This window comes from Oncorhynchus tshawytscha, linkage group LG16 (assembly GCF_018296145.1).
Source record: "Oncorhynchus tshawytscha isolate Ot180627B linkage group LG16, Otsh_v2.0, whole genome shotgun sequence".
Taxonomy (NCBI): Eukaryota; Metazoa; Chordata; class Actinopteri; order Salmoniformes; family Salmonidae; genus Oncorhynchus; species Oncorhynchus tshawytscha.
Window position 1 is genome coordinate 62,604,879 of NC_056444.1, and position 22,854 is coordinate 62,627,732.

The 22,854-nt window shown below is 41.9% G+C and overlaps 1 protein-coding gene across 3 annotated transcripts in view; it reads left to right on the top strand.

The window, feature by feature from the left end:
* Nucleotides 1–22,854, top strand: part of ano11 (anoctamin 11) — a 47,725-nt gene that overhangs the window by 13,920 nt on the left and 10,951 nt on the right. For 2 of the 3 annotated variants that reach the window (XM_024399628.2, XM_042299468.1), the window contains exons 1-19: nt 3,942–4,021; nt 4,250–4,464; nt 4,997–5,135; nt 5,433–5,632; nt 5,849–5,956; nt 6,070–6,206; nt 6,349–6,406; nt 6,579–6,689; nt 9,065–9,230; nt 9,531–9,621; nt 15,306–15,402; nt 15,588–15,731; nt 17,275–17,412; nt 17,750–17,848; nt 18,079–18,181; nt 18,532–18,643; nt 18,723–18,777; nt 18,926–19,023; nt 22,656–22,792. In XM_024399628.2, coding sequence (XP_024255396.1) covers nt 4,312–4,464; nt 4,997–5,135; nt 5,433–5,632; nt 5,849–5,956; nt 6,070–6,206; nt 6,349–6,406; nt 6,579–6,689; nt 9,065–9,230; nt 9,531–9,621; nt 15,306–15,402; nt 15,588–15,731; nt 17,275–17,412; nt 17,750–17,848; nt 18,079–18,181; nt 18,532–18,643; nt 18,723–18,777; nt 18,926–19,023; nt 22,656–22,792 — 2,146 coding nt within the window. In that variant the 5' untranslated portion in view covers nt 3,942–4,021; nt 4,250–4,311. Of the gene's footprint in view, nt 1–3,941; nt 4,022–4,249; nt 4,465–4,996; nt 5,136–5,432; nt 5,633–5,848; nt 5,957–6,069; nt 6,207–6,348; nt 6,407–6,578; nt 6,690–9,064; nt 9,231–9,530; nt 9,622–15,305; nt 15,403–15,587; nt 15,732–17,274; nt 17,413–17,749; nt 17,849–18,078; nt 18,182–18,531; nt 18,644–18,722; nt 18,778–18,925; nt 19,024–22,655; nt 22,793–22,854 lie in introns of those variants that run through there. The other variant, XM_024399627.2, reaches the window with a different exon arrangement.

Genomic DNA, 22,854 nt, shown 5'->3' on the forward strand with positions numbered 1-22,854 from the left:
CCAACACTTTTGATAAACAGGGCGAAATAGAAATAGGCCTATAACAGTGAGGATCAGCTTGATCTCCCCCTTTAAATAAAGGATGAACTGTGGCTGCCTTCCAAGCAATGGGAACCTCCCCAGAGAGGAGAGACAGGCTTGGAGATTATAGGGGCAGCATCCTTAAAGAAGAAAGGGTCTAAACCATCTGACCCAGATGGTTTCTTGGGGTCAAGTTTAAGGAGCTCCTTTAGCACCTCGGACTCAGTGACCGGCTGCAGGGACAAACTTTGTAATGGGGCAGGGGGAAAAGAGGGAGGAGCATTGAGGCTAGTTGCATTAGAAGGGATGGGAGATATGGCTGAGTCAAATGGGAATCCTGACTTAATGAAGTGGTGATTAAAAAGCTCAGCCATGTGCTTCTTGTCAGTAACAACCACATCAACTTTAAGGGACATGGGCAGCTGTGAGGAGGAGGGTTTATTCTCCAGGTCTTTAACCGTTTTCCAGAACTTCTTGGGGTTAGACCCACAGAGAGAGAGAACTGCTCCTTAAAGTAACTAACTTTGGCCTTCCGGATAGCCTGAGTGTACTTATTTCTTATTTGCCTGAACAATAGCCAGTCAGCCTGCGTATGCGTGTGCCAAGCCTTTCGCCAAATGCAATTCTTGAGGTGGCGTAACTCTGCAAGATCACTGTCAAACCAGGGGCCGAACCTGTTTTTAATTCACATTTTCTTTATGGGGGTGTGTTTAACAATATCACTGAAAATATTTTGAAAAAGGTCCAAGTGTCTTCGAGCTGATTCTGTACCAATTTACAGAGGTCAGGTCATGTAGGAAGGCTTGCTCATTAAAGTTTTTTTAGCAGGTGTCTATGACAAATCAGAACAGGTCGTTTCACTCCGCAGCCATTACGAACATAGGCTGTAAAACAGTGATCATTAAGGTCATTACAGAAAACACCAGACTGACAGCTATCAGGATTATTTGTAAGGATAACATCAAGGAGAGTAGCCTTTTCTAGGTGTTTGGAGTCATACCTAGTGGGATTAGGATTAATAATCTGAGAAAGATTTAGGGAGTCCCATTGTTTTAGGACTTGGTCAGGTGGTTTAAGCATGTCCCAGTTTAGATCACCTAGCAGGACAAATTCAGACTTAGTGTAAGGGGCCAGGAGAGAGTTTAGGGCAGGTAGGATACAGGCCGGTGCTGATGGAGGACGATAACACCCAGCAACAGTCAACAAAAAGCTATTTGGAAGTTGAATGCTTAAAACCAGCAAATCAAATTGTTAGGGGGCAGACTTGGTGGAGACAACTGAGCACTGAAGGTGATCCTTGGTAAAGATTGTCACTCTCCCACCTTTGGAAGATCTGTCTTGCCCAAAAAAGGTCATAACCAGAAAGGTTAACATCAGTATTCAAAACACTCTTTCTTAACGACGTAATGACCAACACATCTGGATTGGAGCTGTGAACCCACACTTTCAATTGATCCATTTTAGGTAATAAGCTTCTGGTGTTAAAGTGAGGAAAACCCAGGCTTTTACAAGAACAGAAATCAGTGAACCGATATCAGAGCACTTGTCAGAATTGGGGATAGCAACAGTAGAATCAAGGCACGGCAGAGGACAGGGAGAGCTCTGCAATGTTGATTTATGACATTTGATGGCAACAAGATCATATTATATATCTATTTCATCAGGTAACATGAATACAAAGCTGGCGAGAGGTGGTTAGAGTAGGATGGGGGGCCATGAGTCCGTGTAACCAATAGAGAGTCAGAGTCCCAAGTGTGGGAACAAACATAGTCTGTCCCACGGTTGGGTAAACAAGAAAGTTCATAGTCAACAAAGCACGCAGGAGTCGTGTGGGCCTGGGAGGGCATAGGCCCACTCACCTGGGATTGAGTTTTTCCCCACAAAAATGCTTTATTACAGACAGAAATACAACTCAGTTTCATCAGCTGTCCGGGTGGTGGGTCTCAGATGATCCCGGCAGTGAAGAAGCCGGATGTGGAGATTCTGGGCTGGCGTGGTTACACAGTCTGCGGTTGTGAAGCCGATAGGACGTGCTGACAAATTCCCAAAACGACAATATGGAGACTTTTCCCATTTTCTCCAGTTTTGCATTTAGCCTACAGAACTTTCATTAACCGGTTTTCGGTGTGTGGTAGATTCTGCCAATTATCCTCAATGATGTCTTAAAAATGTGTAGTTGATTGTGGTTGGTTAACTAGTTTCTCATTTAGATTATACTATATAGCATGTACTATCCTTTTTTTCAGTCTATTAATTTGTCATCACCATGTGTCTATTGTGTAACATATAGTACGTTAATGTGGAGCACCATCCTCCTCCCTGGATGAGCCTCCACTGGCAAACTGAATGGTGGCTCAGTAATGTTGTGTACTTTTTTTTTCTCTGTTCCACTGCCAGGAGATCCTTTGGGAACAAACCACAACCAAATCCATACATTTCAGTTTGTAAGGATTAACACCCCAATTAACACCCCAATATGTTATATGTTACATGACCATACTGACCCACATTTTGAGTCTCATGTTGGGTGTATTAGACAGAACTGTTATACCTACCACTCTCGTTCCAACCACCTATAATTTACTTTCACTTTTCCAGTTGTGCATTTAGAGGGCTTGTTCATGGAGCTATTTGCTGACAATAATTTTCTGACATTCCACATACAAATGGAAACCCACATGTTCCATCTCAGCAGTTTGGTGACATTTGTGTTCCTCGGCTGCACACAGAGAACAGATCCACCTTTCAAGTCTGCAGTACATGGCCAGCAGTTTGTCATGCTGGGGACACAGCTTCTCCAGCTGCAGCTCCTTGACCACTACACCCACCAGAGTGTGCTTCTGTAACAGAGGGACATTCAGATGAGCTCTAAATTGAGACTGGCAGTAGGACCACTTACACTCCTGACAGCCTTTGCTTTCCTCCTGGACCCTACAAGAGTAAACATGTCGGGACTGGCGTACGGATAACCAAGAGTGCTGTTGAGTAGAGTCATCTTCCTCAGCTTCTCCATCTTTTCCAGCATTGAGTTCTTGGTCAGTGTGGGGCGCCTGCTGAACGTCTCCAGGCAGAAAGTAACCTCAGTGCTGCTGCTTCCACTTTCATCCCTGCATTTGCTGATGCAGAAGTTGTGTCCACTTCAAAGAGTTGAATGGTCTGTCAGGGTGTTCAAACAGACTGGACAGCTGATCTGTTCCCTTTTCCACGGCTTAGAGGCAATTTTGTCAGAGTGAATAAAATAATAATAAATACTGTGGTTTATAACAACAGGAAATGCAGAAACTTGTAACAATCAGGAATCATGAACCAGTTTGTGACATACTGGAAACAAGGAGCTCCTTCTGACACATGAGAATGCAGAAGAATGTAGTTGCGCTGTGTAAGCTTTGGCTAGTTTCCTCAATCTTGGCTGGTGGTTGGTGTCATGGTAACTACTTACTCATTGTTTTTTAATGAGCACAAAGGATCTGTCTTTCCTCATCTGTAGTAAAAGCAGGAGTCCCAGTTTGAGTGGAACATACACTGACACTGTCTCCCCCTCGACCACTTCTCCCCTTCTGTGTTGAAGCCCATGTAGATTAGTTGACGTTATGGTCGGGGAAGTAATACAATCCTAAATGTATCCCCCCTATTATTCATGAGTGTGTACCAGTGTGCGAGAACCAACACACACAATGTGTGTATTAATTAAGATTGGGTCAGTACACTCCGACAGGATAAATCCTTTCCCCTCTCATATGCCCTACATCCATCACCACCCCTAAAATAATGCTGGTCCTCTCCCTTAGTGGGTGTTAGATTATTTATTGGCATGGGGCCATGTGCATGTTTCCTCTGCGGAGAGTGATGGAGCAAAACTCAGCTGCCTCTTTTCCGGGAGGATTACGGTATTCTACTCTGTTCGGCTCTCTCCCTGTGGAGAGGAGGAGATAGAGCGAGGCAGAGATTACTGCAGATCCACCCGTTATTCTCTCCTATTTCCAGCCCCCTCTCCACTGAGGTAGAAGTATCCTGTCATTTCGCCCCTCCACTCCTCCATCTCTTGCTGGAATAATGTATCCATTCTTCCTTTTCATTTAATCCGATTTGATTCATTTGAATGATAGCAATTAATTAATGAACCTGCATGACAACACTGCATGAATACCTTCATCAGAGTTTGAGTGTATATATACGGTACATGTAACATATAGTTTGTATGTTTATGCATGTATGTTGTGTTTCGTAGTTCTCTAAGCAGACTGACTGACTAGAGACAGACACTCGCAGACCCTCCTCGTCTTCTTCAACATGCTGAGGAAGGGTTCGGAATTGCTCCTGGCCACAGGAGGTGACAGAGAGGTGCTGCTCGATCTGGATTACGTGACGGGCAATCGGGGCGAACCCCAAACCACAGACAGCTATGGGAGTCTGCAGAACGGGGGTTTCATCCCACCAAGATATGTAAGTGTCCCCCACTCCCTCCCTGATTTGGTCTCATCCTTTTGCTGCTCTGATGATGACTTACCTAGAATGTTGAATGTTGCAGTGCATCTTGAATGGCGGTTAGTGCTAATTTGACTTCAAGCTTTCTCCTCATATAGTTGTATTGATGTCAATATGATCCCCCAAAAATATTTTTCCTAAAAACAGTGTTTTCATTTTGACTAAAATGTTATTTTATGGTGATTGAATCTAAAATCAATATTGCGAATAAAGCTTTTGTGCTGTTGCCTATTGCAATAGCTACAGCTCGTTCCAAATCAGTCACATTTTATTTGTTGAATACAACTGGTATAGACTTTACCGTGAAATGCTTGCTTAAGAGCACTTCCCAGCAATGCAGAGTTTAAAAATAAGAATACAAATACAATAGTAACACGAGGACACAATTAGATTTCACTGTCATTTACAGCCATTTTTCTGTCCTATTTATTTATCTGATATGTAAATGGACGTTATATTGATATACATTATATAACGGAAATATTTTCAGCTTTCAGCTGCAGCGGCTTCTTCTGATGATAATGACGATGATGAGGATGACCCCATCTATATACACTGTGATAAAACGAGTAGCCGACCGGAACAACCACTAGGGGGGAACTACTTTAGAGATGGAAGAACCAAAATAGGTGCTTTTAGGCTTTCTGTATATCTATACATTATTACATTTTACTTTAAGTTGCTTGACTTGTATGTTTCCACCACAGCACTAAAATCACCTTTTTTCAAATAATTAAATAATTATGGTCTTCACTTTTGGCCTTAATCATTTGAATCAGGTGTGTTAGTGCAGGTCTGGAATAAAAGCCTGCACACCCAGTAGCTTTCCAGGAACAAAGTGGCAGATCCCTAATAACAGACAGTATAAAGAACAAGCCACCAATCAAACTCTAACCTATGGCTTTGTCTGACTGATCCTGAATCAGACTTCGTTCTAGTATGGGAGGTGAAACCGAGAAAGCATCGCTCCAGATGGAGGGGCCAATCTGAGACCAGCGGTCCGGAGGAGGTCGGAGCCAGGGCAGAGGAGGGGAGCAGCAGGTCTGAGCGGAGAAAGGCTCAGCTGGCTCAATGGAGGAACAAATTCACCCAAAACCTGCAGAATGCCGGCATACTGCTGGAAAAGGTCATATAATATACACTACTAACTCACCTAGCTCCACAAGACTTAGTGGTTAGATCTAGTGTTTCTACTTTCCCAATAACAATCGTTCCTTCTTAATGCTAATGCTCTGTTGACAGTTTTACTGTTCAATCTAATAATGCTTATATGCTGCAGCACACTGTAACATATAATTAATAATTTTGTGAATGTTCTGTAATGATTGATGTTTGGCACTAGGAGGAGACGGCGAGCGAGAAAAAAACCATCCATTATCTGAACCTGAGCGCCCCTTGGGATGTGTTGGTGTATTATGCAGAGGAGCTCATTCTGAGAGCACCCCTACAGGTCAGTGCTAACACTACACTTTATGACAGTGCAAAATACAGTAGTGCAAAATACGGTAAAACCGATACTATGGTGTGTGGAGTGTTACGGAGAATGTTGTTTTTGTATCGCAGGCCCAACCGAACCCAAACTTCAACACTTCTGACCGGATCCTTCGGAAACTATACATTCCCAACCTCATGGCGGAGTCCTTGCCAAACAGGCCACTGGACTACTACACTTGTGCCTTTCGAAAGTCAAAGATGGAGAAGTGAGTCCCTACATCCCGGAAACTTCCTGATATCGGATTTGATTAGTTGAGCCACATTGCGTGCTGACCTTTATAAAAGACCCTGTTACTGTAAGTTGTAAATGACTACAGGTTTAACCTCGCTCTGTTTGTCACTTCTCAGGTTCCTCGGCTGTGAGAACCATGACACCTACTTTACTAACACACAGAGACAACGTATAGTGAGTGCATCCATTGACTTTCTGCATCTTTACCCATTTGTTGGATAATGATGGATGTACACCAGGAATAGATGGACATACTATACTGTATATAGGCCAACCTATATGTGGTCAAAAATGCTTTACTTCAGACTATGTCATTCTCATATGGCCAATTGGCTGTCCATGGCAGGTGTATGAGCTTCTGGCGAGAACGGTGTACGGCAAGAGGAAGAGAGCGGAGGTGGGCGTGGCTCGACTGCTCAACGAGGGGGCATACACTGCAGCGTTTCCCTTGCATGAGGTCAGAGACATTCTTAATGTACCGCCGCTAGGGCTGACACCATTAGTTGACTAGTCGATAGGCTGTTGGTCGACCAAGATTTCTTTTCTTTTTTTTCTTTTTTTCTTTTTTTTGGTCTTTTTTTTTGCATGGTGCACAAGAATCCTGTCTAATTCACGCCTGTCTCAGTGGACTAATCCATTGCGGAGGCTACGGGGATGGCACAGTCCATCACTCTAAGACATGTGATAATGAAATTGTATATGGTTATATTATGTACAAATAATGGTACAACACTAATACATCTAATATTATTTTAATGCGCTTTCTCCCGTTTGGGTACGGTCGCTGTCCGCGGTTCTGAAACAATCTTGCACTGTAGATTTGGCGCCTTTTCCTATGTTGCTATGTGCGTAATAGCAAAATTAACACGCTTATTAGGATTGAGAACAATGTGGTGGAGGCAAGAGCAGCAAAGACGAGGAAACAACCTTAGCCTAATTGTCTTAGAAAATTGAGGCAAGAGGAATCTCCAACTTAAGTAGGTCTATAATCAGTAGCCTAACTGTTAAATGTGTCTGGCTTTATAAATCATCCATATATGTCTACAGAGATAAGGCAGATCTAGCTTCTGTTGCCTTCTGTGTTTGTTAAATAGCCTACTGATTCTGTGAGGACCAAGCCTCATGCAAAGGCAAAATGTTGGATCGAGCAATTTCACTCAGAGTGCAAGGGTTGAGGGAATAGGGATTTTTTCCTAAATAAATGAGGGATTTCGGTAACCAAACCTTTCAGTCAGAAACAAGTAAGTAACTAAATGGTTGAAATTATGTTGCAGCTCCAGCATGGACATCGCAATAAAGACTTGCTGTGCTGTGGTGCCTTTTCGCTGCAGTAGGGAGGAGATCAAGACAACGTGGGCCAGTCACTCAGGCATTCACTGGATTTTTTTTTAACACAGTGTGACCATTGGGCTCTTTCTTGAGTCATTTGTGTGTCTTAATTATTAAATGAAACAGTGTGCTTAAAGCATCAGACAAGTTCGGTGCATATATAGTTGATTTTATACTAACACATAGGGTGTGTCTGTATACGGTGCATTCGGAAAGTATTCAGACCCCTTGACTTTTTCCGCACGTTGTTACGTTAGCCTTATTCTAAAATTGATTAAATTGTTTCCCCTCATCAATCTAATCACAATACCCCATAATGACAAAGCAAAAATATGTTTAGACATTTTTGCAAATGTATTAAAGATAAAGAACTGAAATATAGCATTTACATAAGTATTCACACCCTTTACACAGTACTTTGATGAAGTACCTTTGGCAGCGATTACAGCCTCGAGTCTTCTTGGGTATAACGCTACAAGCTTGGCACACCTGTACTTGGAGAGTTTCTCCCATTCTTCTCTGCAGTTCCTCTCAAGCTCTGTCAGTTTGGATGAGGAGCGTCGCTGCACAGCTATTTTCAGGTCTCTCCAGAGATGTTTGATCGGATTCAAGTCCGGCCTTCAAGTCCCAAAGCCACTCCTGCGTAGTCTTAGCTGTGTGCTTAGGAACGTTGTCCTGTTGGAAGGTGGACCTTGGCCCCAGACTGGACCTGAGTGCTCTGGAGCAGGATTTCATCAAGGATCTCTCTGCACTTTTCTCCGTTCATCTTTCCCTCGACCATGACTAGCCTCCCAGTCCCTGCCACTGAAAAACTTCCCCAGGTCTCCTCCAGATGTGACGCTTGTTCAGGCCCCAATTTTTTTTTACAATAAAATAAAGTAACATCTTGGTTTCATCAAACCAGAGAACACAATCCTGTCTCAGAGAGCTATGGACAATTCCTTTGACCTCATGGCTTGGTTTTTGCTCTGACATGCATTGTCAACTGTGGGACCTTATATAGACAGGTGTGCGCCTTTCCAAATCATGTCCAATCAATTGAATTTACCACAGCTGAACTCCAATCAAGTTGTAGAAACATCTCAATGATGATCAATGAAAACAGGATGCACCTGAGCTCAATTGCGAGTCTCATAGCAAAGGGTCTGAATACTTATGTAAATAAGGTATTTCTGTTATTTATTTTAAATTCATTTGCAAAAGTAAAAACTTTTTTAGCTTTGTTATTATGGGGTATTGTGTAGATGTATGTGTTTAATCTATTTTAGAATAAGGCTGTAACGTAACAAAATGTGGAAAAAGTCAAGGGGTCTGAATACTTTCCGAATGCACTGTATATATGCAAAAATACATTTACACAGATCAGGACGCTTCTCAGTCGACCACAATTTTTTTAGTCGGGGACAGCCCTAACCGCCACACACAAAGACATCTGCCTAGTACACCAGTCTTTGTTAAATGTGTGTATGTACTTTTGTGTTTGTGTACTTTTATGTTTGTTAGGGTCCCTTTGAGCTTCCAGAGTATGAGGTGCATCCAGATGAGCTGAACCAGAGGCAGGTCTTGTTCCGGTATTGGGCCCGCTGGTCTAAATGGTACAAGTACCAGCCACTTGACCACATCAGAGAATACTTTGGAGAGAAAATAGCCCTTTACTTTGCCTGGCTGGGTAAGCAGGATTCCTCATATAGTAAATCTGATACAGTACCAATATTTTGTTCTGTACTGCTTTTATGGTTATACTTTGGGGTGGGGGGGTTATGAAACTGAACACACATCAGAAAAATCTGAGATTTAGTGGCAAGCATCATACTTACGAAGACTTAGTTGAAAGCGAGATCAATATCTTTTCACTTATGATATGTGGTCAATTTACCACAACAGTACAGTTTTGTGAGTTACCCCCATTGTATTCTTTGACATAGAGAGTTGTTGAGGAGGTTTTTGTCTCTCTGTTCCTCCTCTGTAGGGTTCTACACAGCCTGGCTGCTCCCAGCGGCGGTGGTGGGGGCCTTTGTCTTTGTGTCAGGACTCATGTCCATGGGGACCAATACTCCTGCGTGAGTCCTGAAACTCCTTCACTTACAATGCTTTTCTAACAGATTCATTCCTTTGGCTGTAATCAAGGTTCATGGTTTGAAAACTGTACAGTATAGAGGTCAGATTATATATCTTTACTATGAATAGAGACGAAAAGCTGGATCAAAGTGATGTTGTACCAGTATAATTACAGTATAATTTATGCAACAGAGTGGCCTAGTGTAAGGCACAGTCTGGGGCTCTGCAAATGTCATGCAGGCTGCTCAGACATAATGCATTACCCACAAGAGTCCTCTTCAGTGTACTCATGCAGCACTTAGTCTATTGCATTGCTTCACTGTGCTGTGTGTGTTTGTATATGTGTGTTTGTGTGTATGTGCACATTTTACTATACTTTTGAGTACCAGAAGTCCTCACAAGAATAGCAAACCAACTAAAATTCAGAGAAGTGAGGACATTTTGCCTGTCCTCAATTCAAAATAAAAAGGCTATTTTAGGCTTAGCTGTTAGGGTTAAGGTTAGGGTTAGGGTTAGGATTAGGGGTTAAGGTTAGGGTTAAATTCTGGGTTAAGGAAAATAGAATTTGGAATGGGAATCAATTGTTGGTCCTCACAAGTATAGTAAGACGTGTGTGTGTGCTTGCATGTATGTACGTGTTCGTTTCTATGTGTGTGTTAGGGGGAGAAAAACATTTTGGTCAGTGTTTTCCGTCTCAAATCTGTTTCCATGGCAAGATGCTGATGATTGCTTCCTCGGGTATCAGTGTTTGATGGCTTGGTGGTGAATCACAGAAGATTTACATTAAGAGCCAACATGGAGAAAGTGAGACTAAAGATGCAATAATAGAGAGAAGGAAGAATAGCATTGAGCCTTTTACAAGCCCAAGGGCATTATTGTAAATCCTCCTGTTCATTGTGGATTAGTGCTATCAATCACTGTACTGTATAAAAGCCAGAGAGCTTTAGTCTCGGGTAATGTACTGTGTAGCAGGAAATCAAGGGATAATAATCTTTGCATTACATGCAAATGCAGACTGGGGTTGTGTCTGAAATTGCACTCTATCCATTATAGTACACTACTTAATAATAAAGTAGTGCACTACAGATTTCGGATCTTAACTTGATCACTATTTTTGTGCAGAGAATTTTCCTGCTTTATCAGAAAATTCAAATGAGCCTTGTTTTTATTAACATTTGCATTTCTCTCTCTCTCAATGCGGGGGAGGTCGAGTCATTGGGATCAGGGCTTGCTATCAAAATAGTATTCTCTTGCTCAAATATGCTTAGGTCCTATTACTTTTTTATCTGAAATGCAGCCATACACATCAACAACCGTTGTTTTATATAGCTTAATAACACAAGATAGATATTGATCTCCACTAGGCTACAACATAAAGTGTCAAGTGTATCCTAACGTCATGAATTAACTTTCAAAATTGAGTTCAGTTGTGGCCTGGGGTCTAGCGGTTAGGGTTGCTGTCTTCAGTGCGTACACATAGACCTACCATGTCAGCTTGGGTTCAATTCCGGCCAATGCCCTTCTGGCATAACTAACAGAATTCCTCCTACTTACTTGATTAAGTTACACATTTTGATTTTGGACATCAGTTGATTGACAGATATAGAACGATAAAATTTCCTCCGGTGTGGATGCTCGCCCACGTTTTATAATTAGGCTATGTATCATTTGTTCATTTAGTTATGGTCTTTGGTGTGGATTAAAAGCCTGTATTGTGTGGCTTTAATATTTTATTTCATAAAGCTGTGATGTTAATCAAAATACCTTTTTGTCACATGCACCGAATACAGCAGGAGTAGACCTTAACGTGAAATACTTACAAGCCCTTAACCAACAATGAAAGTATTTACTAAATAAACTAAAGTAAAAAAAATTGTTCAAGTAACACAAGGCATTGTCGGGCCCTCTTCACGAGTTTATAGGTGTGTTTCGACCATGATACTGTCATGGAAATTCTTACACATGGACACTCGAAGTCAATCTTAAAAGAACAATCCTTCATTTGTCAGTGTGCTGGAGAGGTTCCAACCAACTCAATGCACCATAGTACACTTCAATCAGGAGCTCCCCCTGGGCAGTCCCAGCAGTTGTCTTCTATACATCTATACACAGTTATATTTGCATGATTTAGCATAATTAATTAATCATTACCATTTTGTTTCATTCATGTGACCGACCAATACTGGTACATAACATGTGACAGACCAATACCTCACAAGGCTTTGTCTCTCTAAGCTGAGACCTTGAAACTGAGATATCTTTTGTTTTTGTTCTCAAAACAAGGTCTGGCCATACTGCCAAATTGCAGCTACTGATAGTGAGGATTTGTTCAGTCAGCCACTTGCATGAACACAGAAACTGGTTTATAGAAGAGCACATAAATAGAACACAGAAACTAGTTATAAGAAAAGCACAAACACAAAAAATCTGTTACATTAGTTTGTTGGTGATGTGGACACCAAGGAACTTGAAACTCTCGACCCGCTCCACTACTGCCCCGTCCATCCTTTTCCTGTAGTCCACGATCATCTCCTTTGTCATGCTCACATTGAAGGAGAGGTTGTTGTCCTGGTACCACACTGCCAGGTTTCTGACCTCCTCCCTATAGGCTGTCTCATTGTTGTCATTTTGTCGTCAGCAAACTTAATGATGGTGTTGGAGTCGTGCTTGACCACGAAGTCATGGGTGAGCAGGGAGTACAGAGAAGGGTACTAAGCACGCATTCCTGAGGAGCCCCGGTGTTGAGGATCAGCGTGGCAGATGTGTGGTTACCTGTGGTGGTGTTCCTTTTGTCCAGGTGTTAAAGGGCAGTGTGGAGTGTGATTGAGATTCCGTCATCTGTGGATCTGTTGGGGAGGTATGTGAATTGGAGTGGATCTAGTTTTGGAATGATGGTGTTGATGTGAGCCATGACCAGCCTTTCAAAGCACTTCATGGCTACTGACGTGAGTGCTACGGGGCGGTAGTAATTTAGGCAGGATACCTTCACTTTATTGGGCACAAGGACTATGGTGGTCTGCTTGAAACATGTAGGTATTACAGACTCAGCCAGGGAGAGGTTGAAAATGTCAGTGAAGACACTTGCCAGTTGGTTTGCGCATGCTCTGAGTACACATCCTGGTAATGCGTTTGGCCCCACGGCCTTGTGATTGTTGACCTGTTTAAAGGTCTTGCTCACGTCGGCTACGGAGAGCGTGATCACACAGTCATCTGGAACCTTTGAACCTATTTGAGCTCAATCAAAGATGATTTTGTTGAGCTGAGACACTCTTCTCTGATGTGTAAATTGTCAGACTATTCAATTTACTTCTTCAAAAAATTGAAATAAATACAATTAACGTGTGGGCCTAATGCAGGCTCAGGTTTGTCACTAGATCGCCCAGCACTGGACACGAACTCACGAAGCTCGGAGCCAGAGAGCACTGCCAGAGAGTAAGAGGCGAAGCGAAAGACCCATCTCGGCCAAAAATCTGTGTTCTCCAGTAGGTGACGCTGTTTTGTTACTTTCAATCAACAAGAGAGGAGTTTTTGTATGGAGGTCAATGAGAGTGTCAAATTTTGTCAACAAAAAATGTAATGACGTATTTGCTTGCTATGTAAGGATGATTTGATCTAATAGAAGTTTTGTAATCCTTAGGTTGTTACGAGTGTACTGATATAAGTATAACATGTGACATCCCAGCAACTTTTAGAAAAAACACTTTTTATTGGAGTTGTCTTGAGATGCCTATGCATATTCATGGAATGAGGCTAAGAGCATCCCTCTCCATTGAATACAGGCGTTTGATATCAACAACCCTCATCGAAAATTGTGACCTGCCTTAGGTCACGATTTATGCTTGATCCGGAAATGTGGTCAGGAGGCTCCGTACAGAGGGTGTCACGCTATTGCAGAGGATCCGGAGGCTTACGGTGGACCAAATCAAGTGAAGGAAGTTGTCAAGTAAGTGAGTTTACGGGCTCAGGAGAGTCAACAGTCAAGAGCCATGCGTCCTCCGAAACACGACCCTGCCAAGCCGCACTGCTTCTTGAAACACTGCCTGCTTTACCTGGAATGTCAGCCGCACCAATGTGTCGGAGGAAACACCGTACAACTGGCGACCGTGTCAACGTGCATGCGCCCGGCCCACCACAGGAGTCGCTAGAGCGAGATGGGACAAGGACATCCCGGCCCAAACCCCCCCCTAACCCCGGCGACGCTGGGCCAATTGTACATCGCATCATGGGTCTCCCGGTCGCAGCCAGCTGCGACACAGCCTGGGATCGAACCCAGATCTGTAGTGATGCCTATGCACTGCAGTGCCTTAGACCACTGCGCCACTTGGGAGGCCCCCCTTTTCCTCGATCCTGACTAGAATGATGGAGGTACCTTTCCCCAGATCTGTGCCTCCACACAATTTAGGAGCTTCACGGAGAATTCCTTTGACCTCATAGCTTGGTTTTTGCTCTGACATGCACTGTCAGAGCAGGTGTGTGTCTTTCCAAATCATGTCCAATCAATTGAATTTACCAAAGGTGGACTCCAATGAGGTTGTAGAAACATCTCAAGGATGATCAATGGAAACAGGATGCATTTGAGCTCAATTTCGAGTCTCATAGCAAAGTGTCTGAATACTTATGTAAATAAGTATTGATTGGGGCGGCAGGTAGCCTAGTGGTTAGAGCGTTGGGCCAGTAACCGAAAGGTTGCTGGATTGAATCGCTGAGCTGACAAGGCAAAAATCTGTCGTTCTGCTCCTGAACAAGGCAGTTAACCCACTGTTCCCCGGTAGGCCGTCTTTGTAAATAATAATGTTCTTAACTGACTTGCCTAGTTAAATAAAGGATAAATATAAAGTTATTTATTTTTAAAATATTTTTTAAAATGTGCAAAGATTTATAAAAACCTGTTTTTGCTTTGTCATTATGGGTTATTGTGTGTAGATTACTGAGGATATGTTTTTATTTAATACATTTTATAATAAGGCTATAACATAACAACATTTGGAAAAAGGGAAGGGGTGTGAATACATTCCGAATGCACTGTTTTAAGCCTTCCCCAAACCATAGCCCGCCCCTAACCTTACCTCCTCGGACTTAATGCCTAAACTGTTAACCTTTTGTGTTGTTTCTTTTTTAACCCTTTTTTAACCGTGTGGAATTAACCCTGTAACCACGTAGAATTAATGTGTCAAAAATAGACATTCATCCATGAGTCAAAGGGGAGTGGGCCGGATTCGAACCCATGCCAACTCTGGCATATGTGTGTCAGGTAAACTGCTAGACTACACAGGCACAATTGCTTGCCTCGAACATATAAAAACGATTGATTTAAAAAAATTAAAAAAAGATTTTCTGTAACGAAAACGACATATACCCCCTCCAAATATGTAAATGTATTATAATCCACATAAGAATCCACAAGAGATGCACTGCAGCCTGCACCTACCTTACATAAGGTTCAATGTAGGTATGGTACTGCATTGGATACAAACACTGCTTCCAGCTGCCCCCTGGCATCGATTCTAAATATTTTTTCTGTTATTAAAGTCCTCCTGCTTCAGGATTATTTTCCTCCTGCAACAAAAGGGGTCAAATTAAGATTCAACATCTGTATATAGGAAATAGGGTGCCATTTCAGACCATTTCAGCCTGGACTAAAAGTAGTGAAGTCTGTGTCTGTGATTGTGTGTCTGACTGTCCACAGCAAGGAGATCTGTAATAGTGGGGGCAGCTACCTGATGTGTCCTCTCTGTAAGACCTGCAAGCCCTGGAACATATCTGATATCTGCCCCATGGCTAAGGTAATGTATGCTGGACATTTAAAGTAACAAGGGGGTGTGAGTGACTGTTTGATGTGCCTATTGAAACCTCTATGCCTAATGTGTTGCTTTTATCACAATAATGAACGATTGTTATGGATAGCTTAGCCGTCCCACTATAATGAATCCATAGATGACAGGCCCATGTTGTGTGTATGTGTTGGCAGGTGGGCTACCTGTTTGACCACCCCGGGACAGTCTTCTTCAGTGTGTTCATGTCCTTTTGGGCTGTCACCTTCCTGGAGTACTGGAAACGCAAGATGGCCACCTTAGCTCACCACTGGGACTGCATGGACTTCCAGGAGGAAGAGGTCTGGATAATAGCCAATTCATTCATTTAAATTTCTATTCTTTCATAATTCTGTGATATGTGTTACCGTACATACTATAAAAACAGTGAATCAACAAAACTAAGTTGAGCCTCATATTTGACATATTTGTAAAATAACCCAGTTCTTGAGCAAGGGCACATCTTTATCCAGTTTTACTGTAGTATTGTTCACAGATATGGAGACTGCTTTGTTAACATATGCAGCGGTGGAAAAAGTATTCAATTGTCATTAGAAAATGACTCAAGTAAAAGTGAAATACTATACTGAACAAATATATAAACGCAACATGTAAAGTGTTGGTCCCATGTTTCATGAGCTGAATTAAAAGATCCCAGAGATGTTCCATACACTCAAAAAGCTTATTTCTTATTCACATGTGTGCTCGTCATCCTTACCAGGGTCTTGACCTGACTGCAGTTCAGCATTGTAGCCGACTTCTTAACCGATTTTCTGTTGTCGATGTTTTGGACAGAGTGCCCCATGGTGGTGGTGGGGTTATGGTATGGGCAGGAATAAGCTACGGACAACAGACACAATTGCATTTTGTCAATGGCAATTTGAATGCACATAGATACTGTGACGAGATCCTGAAGCACATTGTTGTGCCATTCATCTGCCGCCGTCTCCTCATGTTTCAGCAAGATAATGCACGACGCCATGTCACAAGGATCTGTACACAATTCCTGAAAGCTGAAAATGTGCCAGTTCTTGGCCTACATACTCATCAGACATGTCACCCATTGAGCATGTTTGGGATACCTTGGATCGACAAAGTACGACAGCGTGTTCTAGTTCCCACCATTATCCAGAAACTTCACACAGCCATTGAAGAGTGGGACAACATTCCACAGGGCACAATCAACAGCCTGATCAACTGTATGCAAAGGAGATGTGTCGCGCTGCATGAGAGAAATGGTGGTCACGCCAGATACTGACTGGTTTTCTGATCCACGCCTCTACTTTCATTTTTTTAAATATATATATATATCTGTGGCGAGCAGATGCATATCTGTATTCCCAGTCATGTGAAATTCATAGATTAGGGCCTAATGAATTTATTTCAATTGACGGATTTCCTTATATGAACTGCAACTCAGTTAAATCTTTGAAATGCTTGTGTTTTATTTTTGTTCAGTGTACTGTATGTACTTCAGTCAAAGTCTAAAAGTATTTGTTTTTAAATATACTTAAGTATCAAAAGTAAATGTAATTGCTACAATATACTTCGGAACCGAAAGTATAAATCATTTCACATTCCTTATATTAAACAAACGGCATGATTTTTTAATTTTTAATTTTATTTACGGATAGCCAGGGGCACACTCCAACATTATTTACAAATGAAACATTTGAGTTTAGTTAGTCCGCCAGATCAGAGATAGTAGGGATAACCAGGGATGTTCTCTTGACCAGTGCGTGAATTGGACCATTTCCCTGTCCTGCTAAGCATTCTAAATGTAACGAGTACTTTTGTGTCAGGGAAAATGTATGGAGTCAAAAGTATTGGTGTGTGTGTATCTAGGAGCGTCCGCGGCCTGAGTTTGCGGCCATGGCTCCTTCTATAGAGTACAACCCAGTGACGGGAGTGAAAGAGCCCTACTTCCCAGAGAGGGCCCGGCTGTCTCGCATGCTCACTGGCTCTATGGTCATCATCATCATGGTAAGACACTGAGTTTTACTCTCTTCGTGTCCTTTGTTCTATGGTCTTTTACGTGGCGGAGTACGTCAGGGGTAGCCGGGTCCCAGATCTGTCACTGACATGACAATAATAATTATTATTATTTGAACTGTTATAGAGCTTTTCAAAGAATCTCAAAGCGCTTCAATGACTAAACGAGTTGGCAAAACGTCATACCCTACTGATGAGGAAAAGGCCAGGAAAGGATGCCATTTTAGAGTACTGCATTTGAGACACAAGTGTGTAAATAAGGTGTAGTTGGACTAATAATTGTTGTATTCTCCTCACTCCTCTTTTTTCTTTCTACCCCTGTCCCTAGCTGTGTGTGGTTATGATTTTCCTGGTGTCAGTGATTATGTACCGTGGGATAGTGAGTGTGATGATGTACCGCACAGGCAGTTTTGTGCTGCGCACTCAGGTACAGTACAATACTCTCTGCTCTGATAAATACAGCTGCTGACACTGGGTCAGAATACCCTTCAAAACACCTGATAATGGCTGACATCCTGCATTTAGCTAATGCTAGGAGATGCTGTACATTAGCTTGGAGTGATACATCATCTTGGATACATTAGCTTAGGTTTTCTCTGTGTGTGTGTGTGTGTGTGTGTGTGCGTGCATGCGTGTGTGGTTTTTTTCTTCCCTCAGGCAGGGAACATTGCTAATATCTCCAGCAGTATGGTGAATCTGGCCCTGATTCTGCTGATGGGGCAGGTCTATACTGCGTTGGCACTGCAGCTCACTAAATGGGGTAAGACCATGACCCTCAGACACCTCTGCTTCAGCCAATACACTTCCACGTAATACATCAACCCACAGGGAAATCCACTTCCTTGGACTTAGATTAAGCGTCTACATCAATCACAGTGGCCTATAATATAAAACATTGTCTATCAGATAAGCGTGAAGACCATTTAAGCACCAAGTAGTATATTGAAAGTGGTGGTGTCATTACAGTACAGCATATGCATTTGGATACCTGTAAAGTACATTTAATGCATAATATTACCCTCAAAGATTTTTCTCTTACTTTCATGGATTCATATTTGTTTAAATATTTTTTTAATTGTTTGATTTGTTTGTTTTGGGATGTTTGGACAGAGATGCACAGAACACAGACCCAGTACGAAGATGCATTTACCTTCAAGGTGTTTGTATTCCAGTTTGTCAACTTCTACTCCTCTCCCTTCTATGTGGCATTCTTCAAGGGAAGGTGAGAATAGAAGGTAGTGTTTATTGTTAGATGATGCAACAGGTATCTGGCTGGTTTGAAAACCCTATTCTATTGTCAGGTTTGTGGGTTATCCTGGACACTATGGTACCTTGCTTGGCATGAGAAATGAAGAGGTAAGTTTTCAGAAATTACAACCCATTTTGCATACAAAGAGCCATGTTCTCATACAGACATTTTCATGTTACCTGATGTAAGTGTGTACCAGTATATTGATGTTATGCATTTCTGTGTGTGTCTACTTTGCGCGTGTGTGTGTTTCAGTGTGGTCCAGGGGGTTGTCTCATTGAACTGGCTGAGCAGCTCTTCATCATCATGGTGGGGAAACAGCTCATCAGCAATGTTCAGGAGTTTGTTATCCCGTATGTTTCCTTCCTGACTATCCTACTTCTAACTCTGGGGCGAATCCTAACTTCCACTTAAAGATGAACTGTAGAAATCACTTAATAATTCTATTAATTTCAGTTTATGTGACAACAAGCAAGTATAGTGTAGAGCAGTGCAAGGCTGTCAAAGGTACGCCAAATAAAAATGTGATTCACATTTTTTTTTTTATGATTTTCTTCACATTTTAAAACAGTACATTCATATTTTCCAACGGAGCTATACATTTGGGTGAGTTTTTTTTCTCTTTCTTTTTTGAATTGAGAGACAAGCTTAAAGTTTTCTTTACTGACCATAATTTTCACTTGTCTGACCGCTTGCATGATGTCGGGTTTCTCACACGACCTGCCCATATGGGTGATGTTTTTTCTCGCCTGAATGATCTGAATCTAGGATTACAGGGACTCTCCGCAACTATATTCAATGTGCGGGACAAAATTGAGGCTATGATTAGGAAGTTGGAGCTCATTTCTGTCTGCATTAACAAGGACAACACACAGGTCTTTCCATCATTGTATGATTTTTTTGTGTGCAAATGAACTCAAGCTCACAGACAATGTCAAATGTGATATAGCGAAGCACCTGAGTGAGCTGGGTGCGCAATTGCGCAGGTACTTTCCCGAAACGGAAGACACAAACAACTGGATTCGTTATCCCTTTCATGTCCTGCGTCCAGTCCACTTACCGATATCTGAATAAGAGAGTCTTATCGAAATTGCAACAAGCGGTTCTGTGAAAATTGAATTTAATCAGAAGCCATTGCCAGATTTCTGGATAGGGCTGCGCTCAGAGTTTCATCATTGATCTATACATAGAACAGATCATGCGCTTCTTAGACTTGTGTTCAATGCGAATGACAGATCTATAACACACATTTCTATGTTAATTTGATCACGCCACCCAAAAAGTTACATACTGCAGCTTTATGTCAAATTTTCCATTAGTCTACTATTGACATCAATCCATGACTCAGTGAACATTTGGAAGTTATGACTATGTCATCCTTTGTATAACTTTTTGGCCATGAAAGTATTATTTTTTTGGTAGCACGATCTGCTTTGCTTTAGCCAACCCTTTTGTTGTCCATTCACACACCTTTACTTTTTCCATATTAGGTTGTGTTACAGCCTGAATTTAAAATGGATTACATTTAGATGTTTTTGTCACTGACCTAAGCACAATATCCTATAATGTCAAAATGGAATTATGTTGTTAGACATTTTTACAAATGAATTCTAAATGGAAAGCTGAACTGTCTTGAGTCAATATGTATTCAACGCCTTTGTTATGGCAAGTCTAAATAAGTTCAGGAGTAAATATTTGCTTAGCAAGTTACTTAATAAGTTGCATGGACTCACTCTGTGTGCAATAATACTGTTTAACATGATTTTTGAATTCCTTCTGTTCTGAACAAATAGAGTAAAAACTCAAACAGATGACAAGAAAAAGCTCAAACCAAGTTTATTCAACCCACTAGGTGCTATAGTTGCAGAGACACATACAAGTCACACAAGCATACTGTATATTTATACTTTCTGACTAGGCGGAGTCACCTTATATGACTAGGATAGAAATCTGTCTATGTTGCTAGGCAAGAACGAACACTCTGTTCCTCTCATTGGTATTGTCATGGGCATGTAAGCGTGTGTGTGTGTGTGGACTGTAGATAAAGGGTTGTTATAGCGGGCCTCTCTGGCCCCCCTCCCAGAGGTTTCTTCTCTCTTCAACTGTTGACCTTATCTTGAGTTGAGTACCACATCCCTCCTGGTACTAATTTCCCCGAAACCGGCCTGCCTTATCAGGAACTGACTAGATTGTTGCTCTTTACCTCCTTCCTTAGGAATTTAAAATTCAACATTAAGATGTTTTGGAAAATTGCCTCTTGTCTCACCCAGTAACTTCCCATACACAAAGTTCCTATTCACCCTTAAACGTAATCAATAAGTTATAATATGGTGACAGGAATAAGTATATTTCAAGTTAGAATCCAACACTACATAATCTCTGTTCCCCAGACATACAATTATCTGTAAGGTCCATCAGTTGAGCAGTGATTTTCAAGCACAGATTCAGCCACAAAGACCAGGGAGGTTTTCCAATGTCTCGCAAAGAAAGGCACCTATTGGTAGATAGGTCAAATTTTTTTTTAAAGCAGACAATATCCCTTTGAGCATGGTGAAGTTATTAATTACCCTTTGGATGGTGTATCAATACACCCAGTCACTACAAATATGCAGGCGTTCTTCCTAACTCTGTTGCCGGAGAGGAAGCAAACTGCTCAGGGATTTCACCATGAGGCCAATGTTGACTTTGAAACAATTACAGAGTTTAATGGCTGTGATAGAATAAAACTGAGGATGGATCAACAACATTGCAAAACACGCATCCTGTTTGCAACAAGGCACAAAAGTAAGTTCTGCAAAAAATGTGGCAAAGACATTTAACTTTTTGTCCGGAATACAAAGTGTTATATTTGGGGCAAACCCAGTACAAGACATTACTGAGTACCACTCTCCATATTTTTAAGCATAATGTTGGCTGCATCATGTTATAGGTATGCTTGTAATCATTAAGGACTGTGGAGTTTTGCAGAATGAAAAGATGAACTATGTAGAAATCACTTAATAATTCTATTAATTTCAGTTTGTGACAAAACAAGCAAGTATAGTGTAGAGCAGTGCAAGGCTGTCAAAGGTACGCCAAATAAAAATGTGATTCACATTTTTTTTAAATGATTTTCTTCACATTTTCAAACAGTACATTCATGTTTTCCAACGGAGCTATACATTTGGGTGAGTTTTTTTTTCTCTTTCTTTTTTTAATTGAGAGACAAGCTTAAAGTTTTCTTTACTGACCATAATTTTCACTTGTCTGACCGCTTGCATGATGACGGGTTTCTCAATCTGAATCTAGGATTACAGGGACTCTCCGCAACTATATTCAATGTGCGGGACAAAATTGAGGCTATGATTAGGAAGTTGGAGCTCATTTCTGTCTGCATTAACAAGGACAACACACAGGTCTTTCCATCATTGTATGATGACGGAATGGAGCTAAGCACAGGCAAAATCCTAGAGGAAAACCTGGTTCAGTTTGCTTTCCACCAAACCCTGGGAGATGAATTCACCATTTAGCAAGACAGTAACCTAAAACACAAAGCCAAATCTACGCTGGTGTTGCTTACTAAGAAGACAGTAAATGTCCTGAGTGGCCGAGTTACAGTTTTGACCTAAATCGGCTTAAAAATTCATTTGAACCCCTTTTTCTCCCCAATTTCAATCTTGTCTCATCGCTACAGTTCCCCAAACGGGCTCGGGAGGCGAAGGTCGAGTCATGCGTCCTCCGAAACATGACACACCAAACCACGCTTCTTAACACCCGCCCACTTAACCTGGAAGCCAGCCGCACCAATGTGTCGGAGAAGAAACACAGTTCACCAGATGATTGAGGTCAGCCTGTAGTGTACTGTACTGCTGTATTGGCCCAGCCAGCAAATGAGCCATTGTGGTGGTGCTGAGAAATGCTCTCTCTATTTAAATTGTTTTTACATTCCTCCTTGCTCATTCTCTCCTCTCTTCTCCTCCCTCTCCTCTTTTCCTCCTCTCCTTAGTAAGGTGAAGGCATGGCAACAGAAGAGGGCGCTGAATAAGGTGCGGGGAACGCAGAACTCCCAGGAGCCTCGGCGGTGGGAGGAGGACTATCAGCTGGTGGAGTGCGAGGGCCTGTTTGAGGAGTACCTCGAGATCGGTAAGACAACAACCACACTCTGAGACTCTCAGAAAATATTCCTTATGGATTCAGTGGATTTT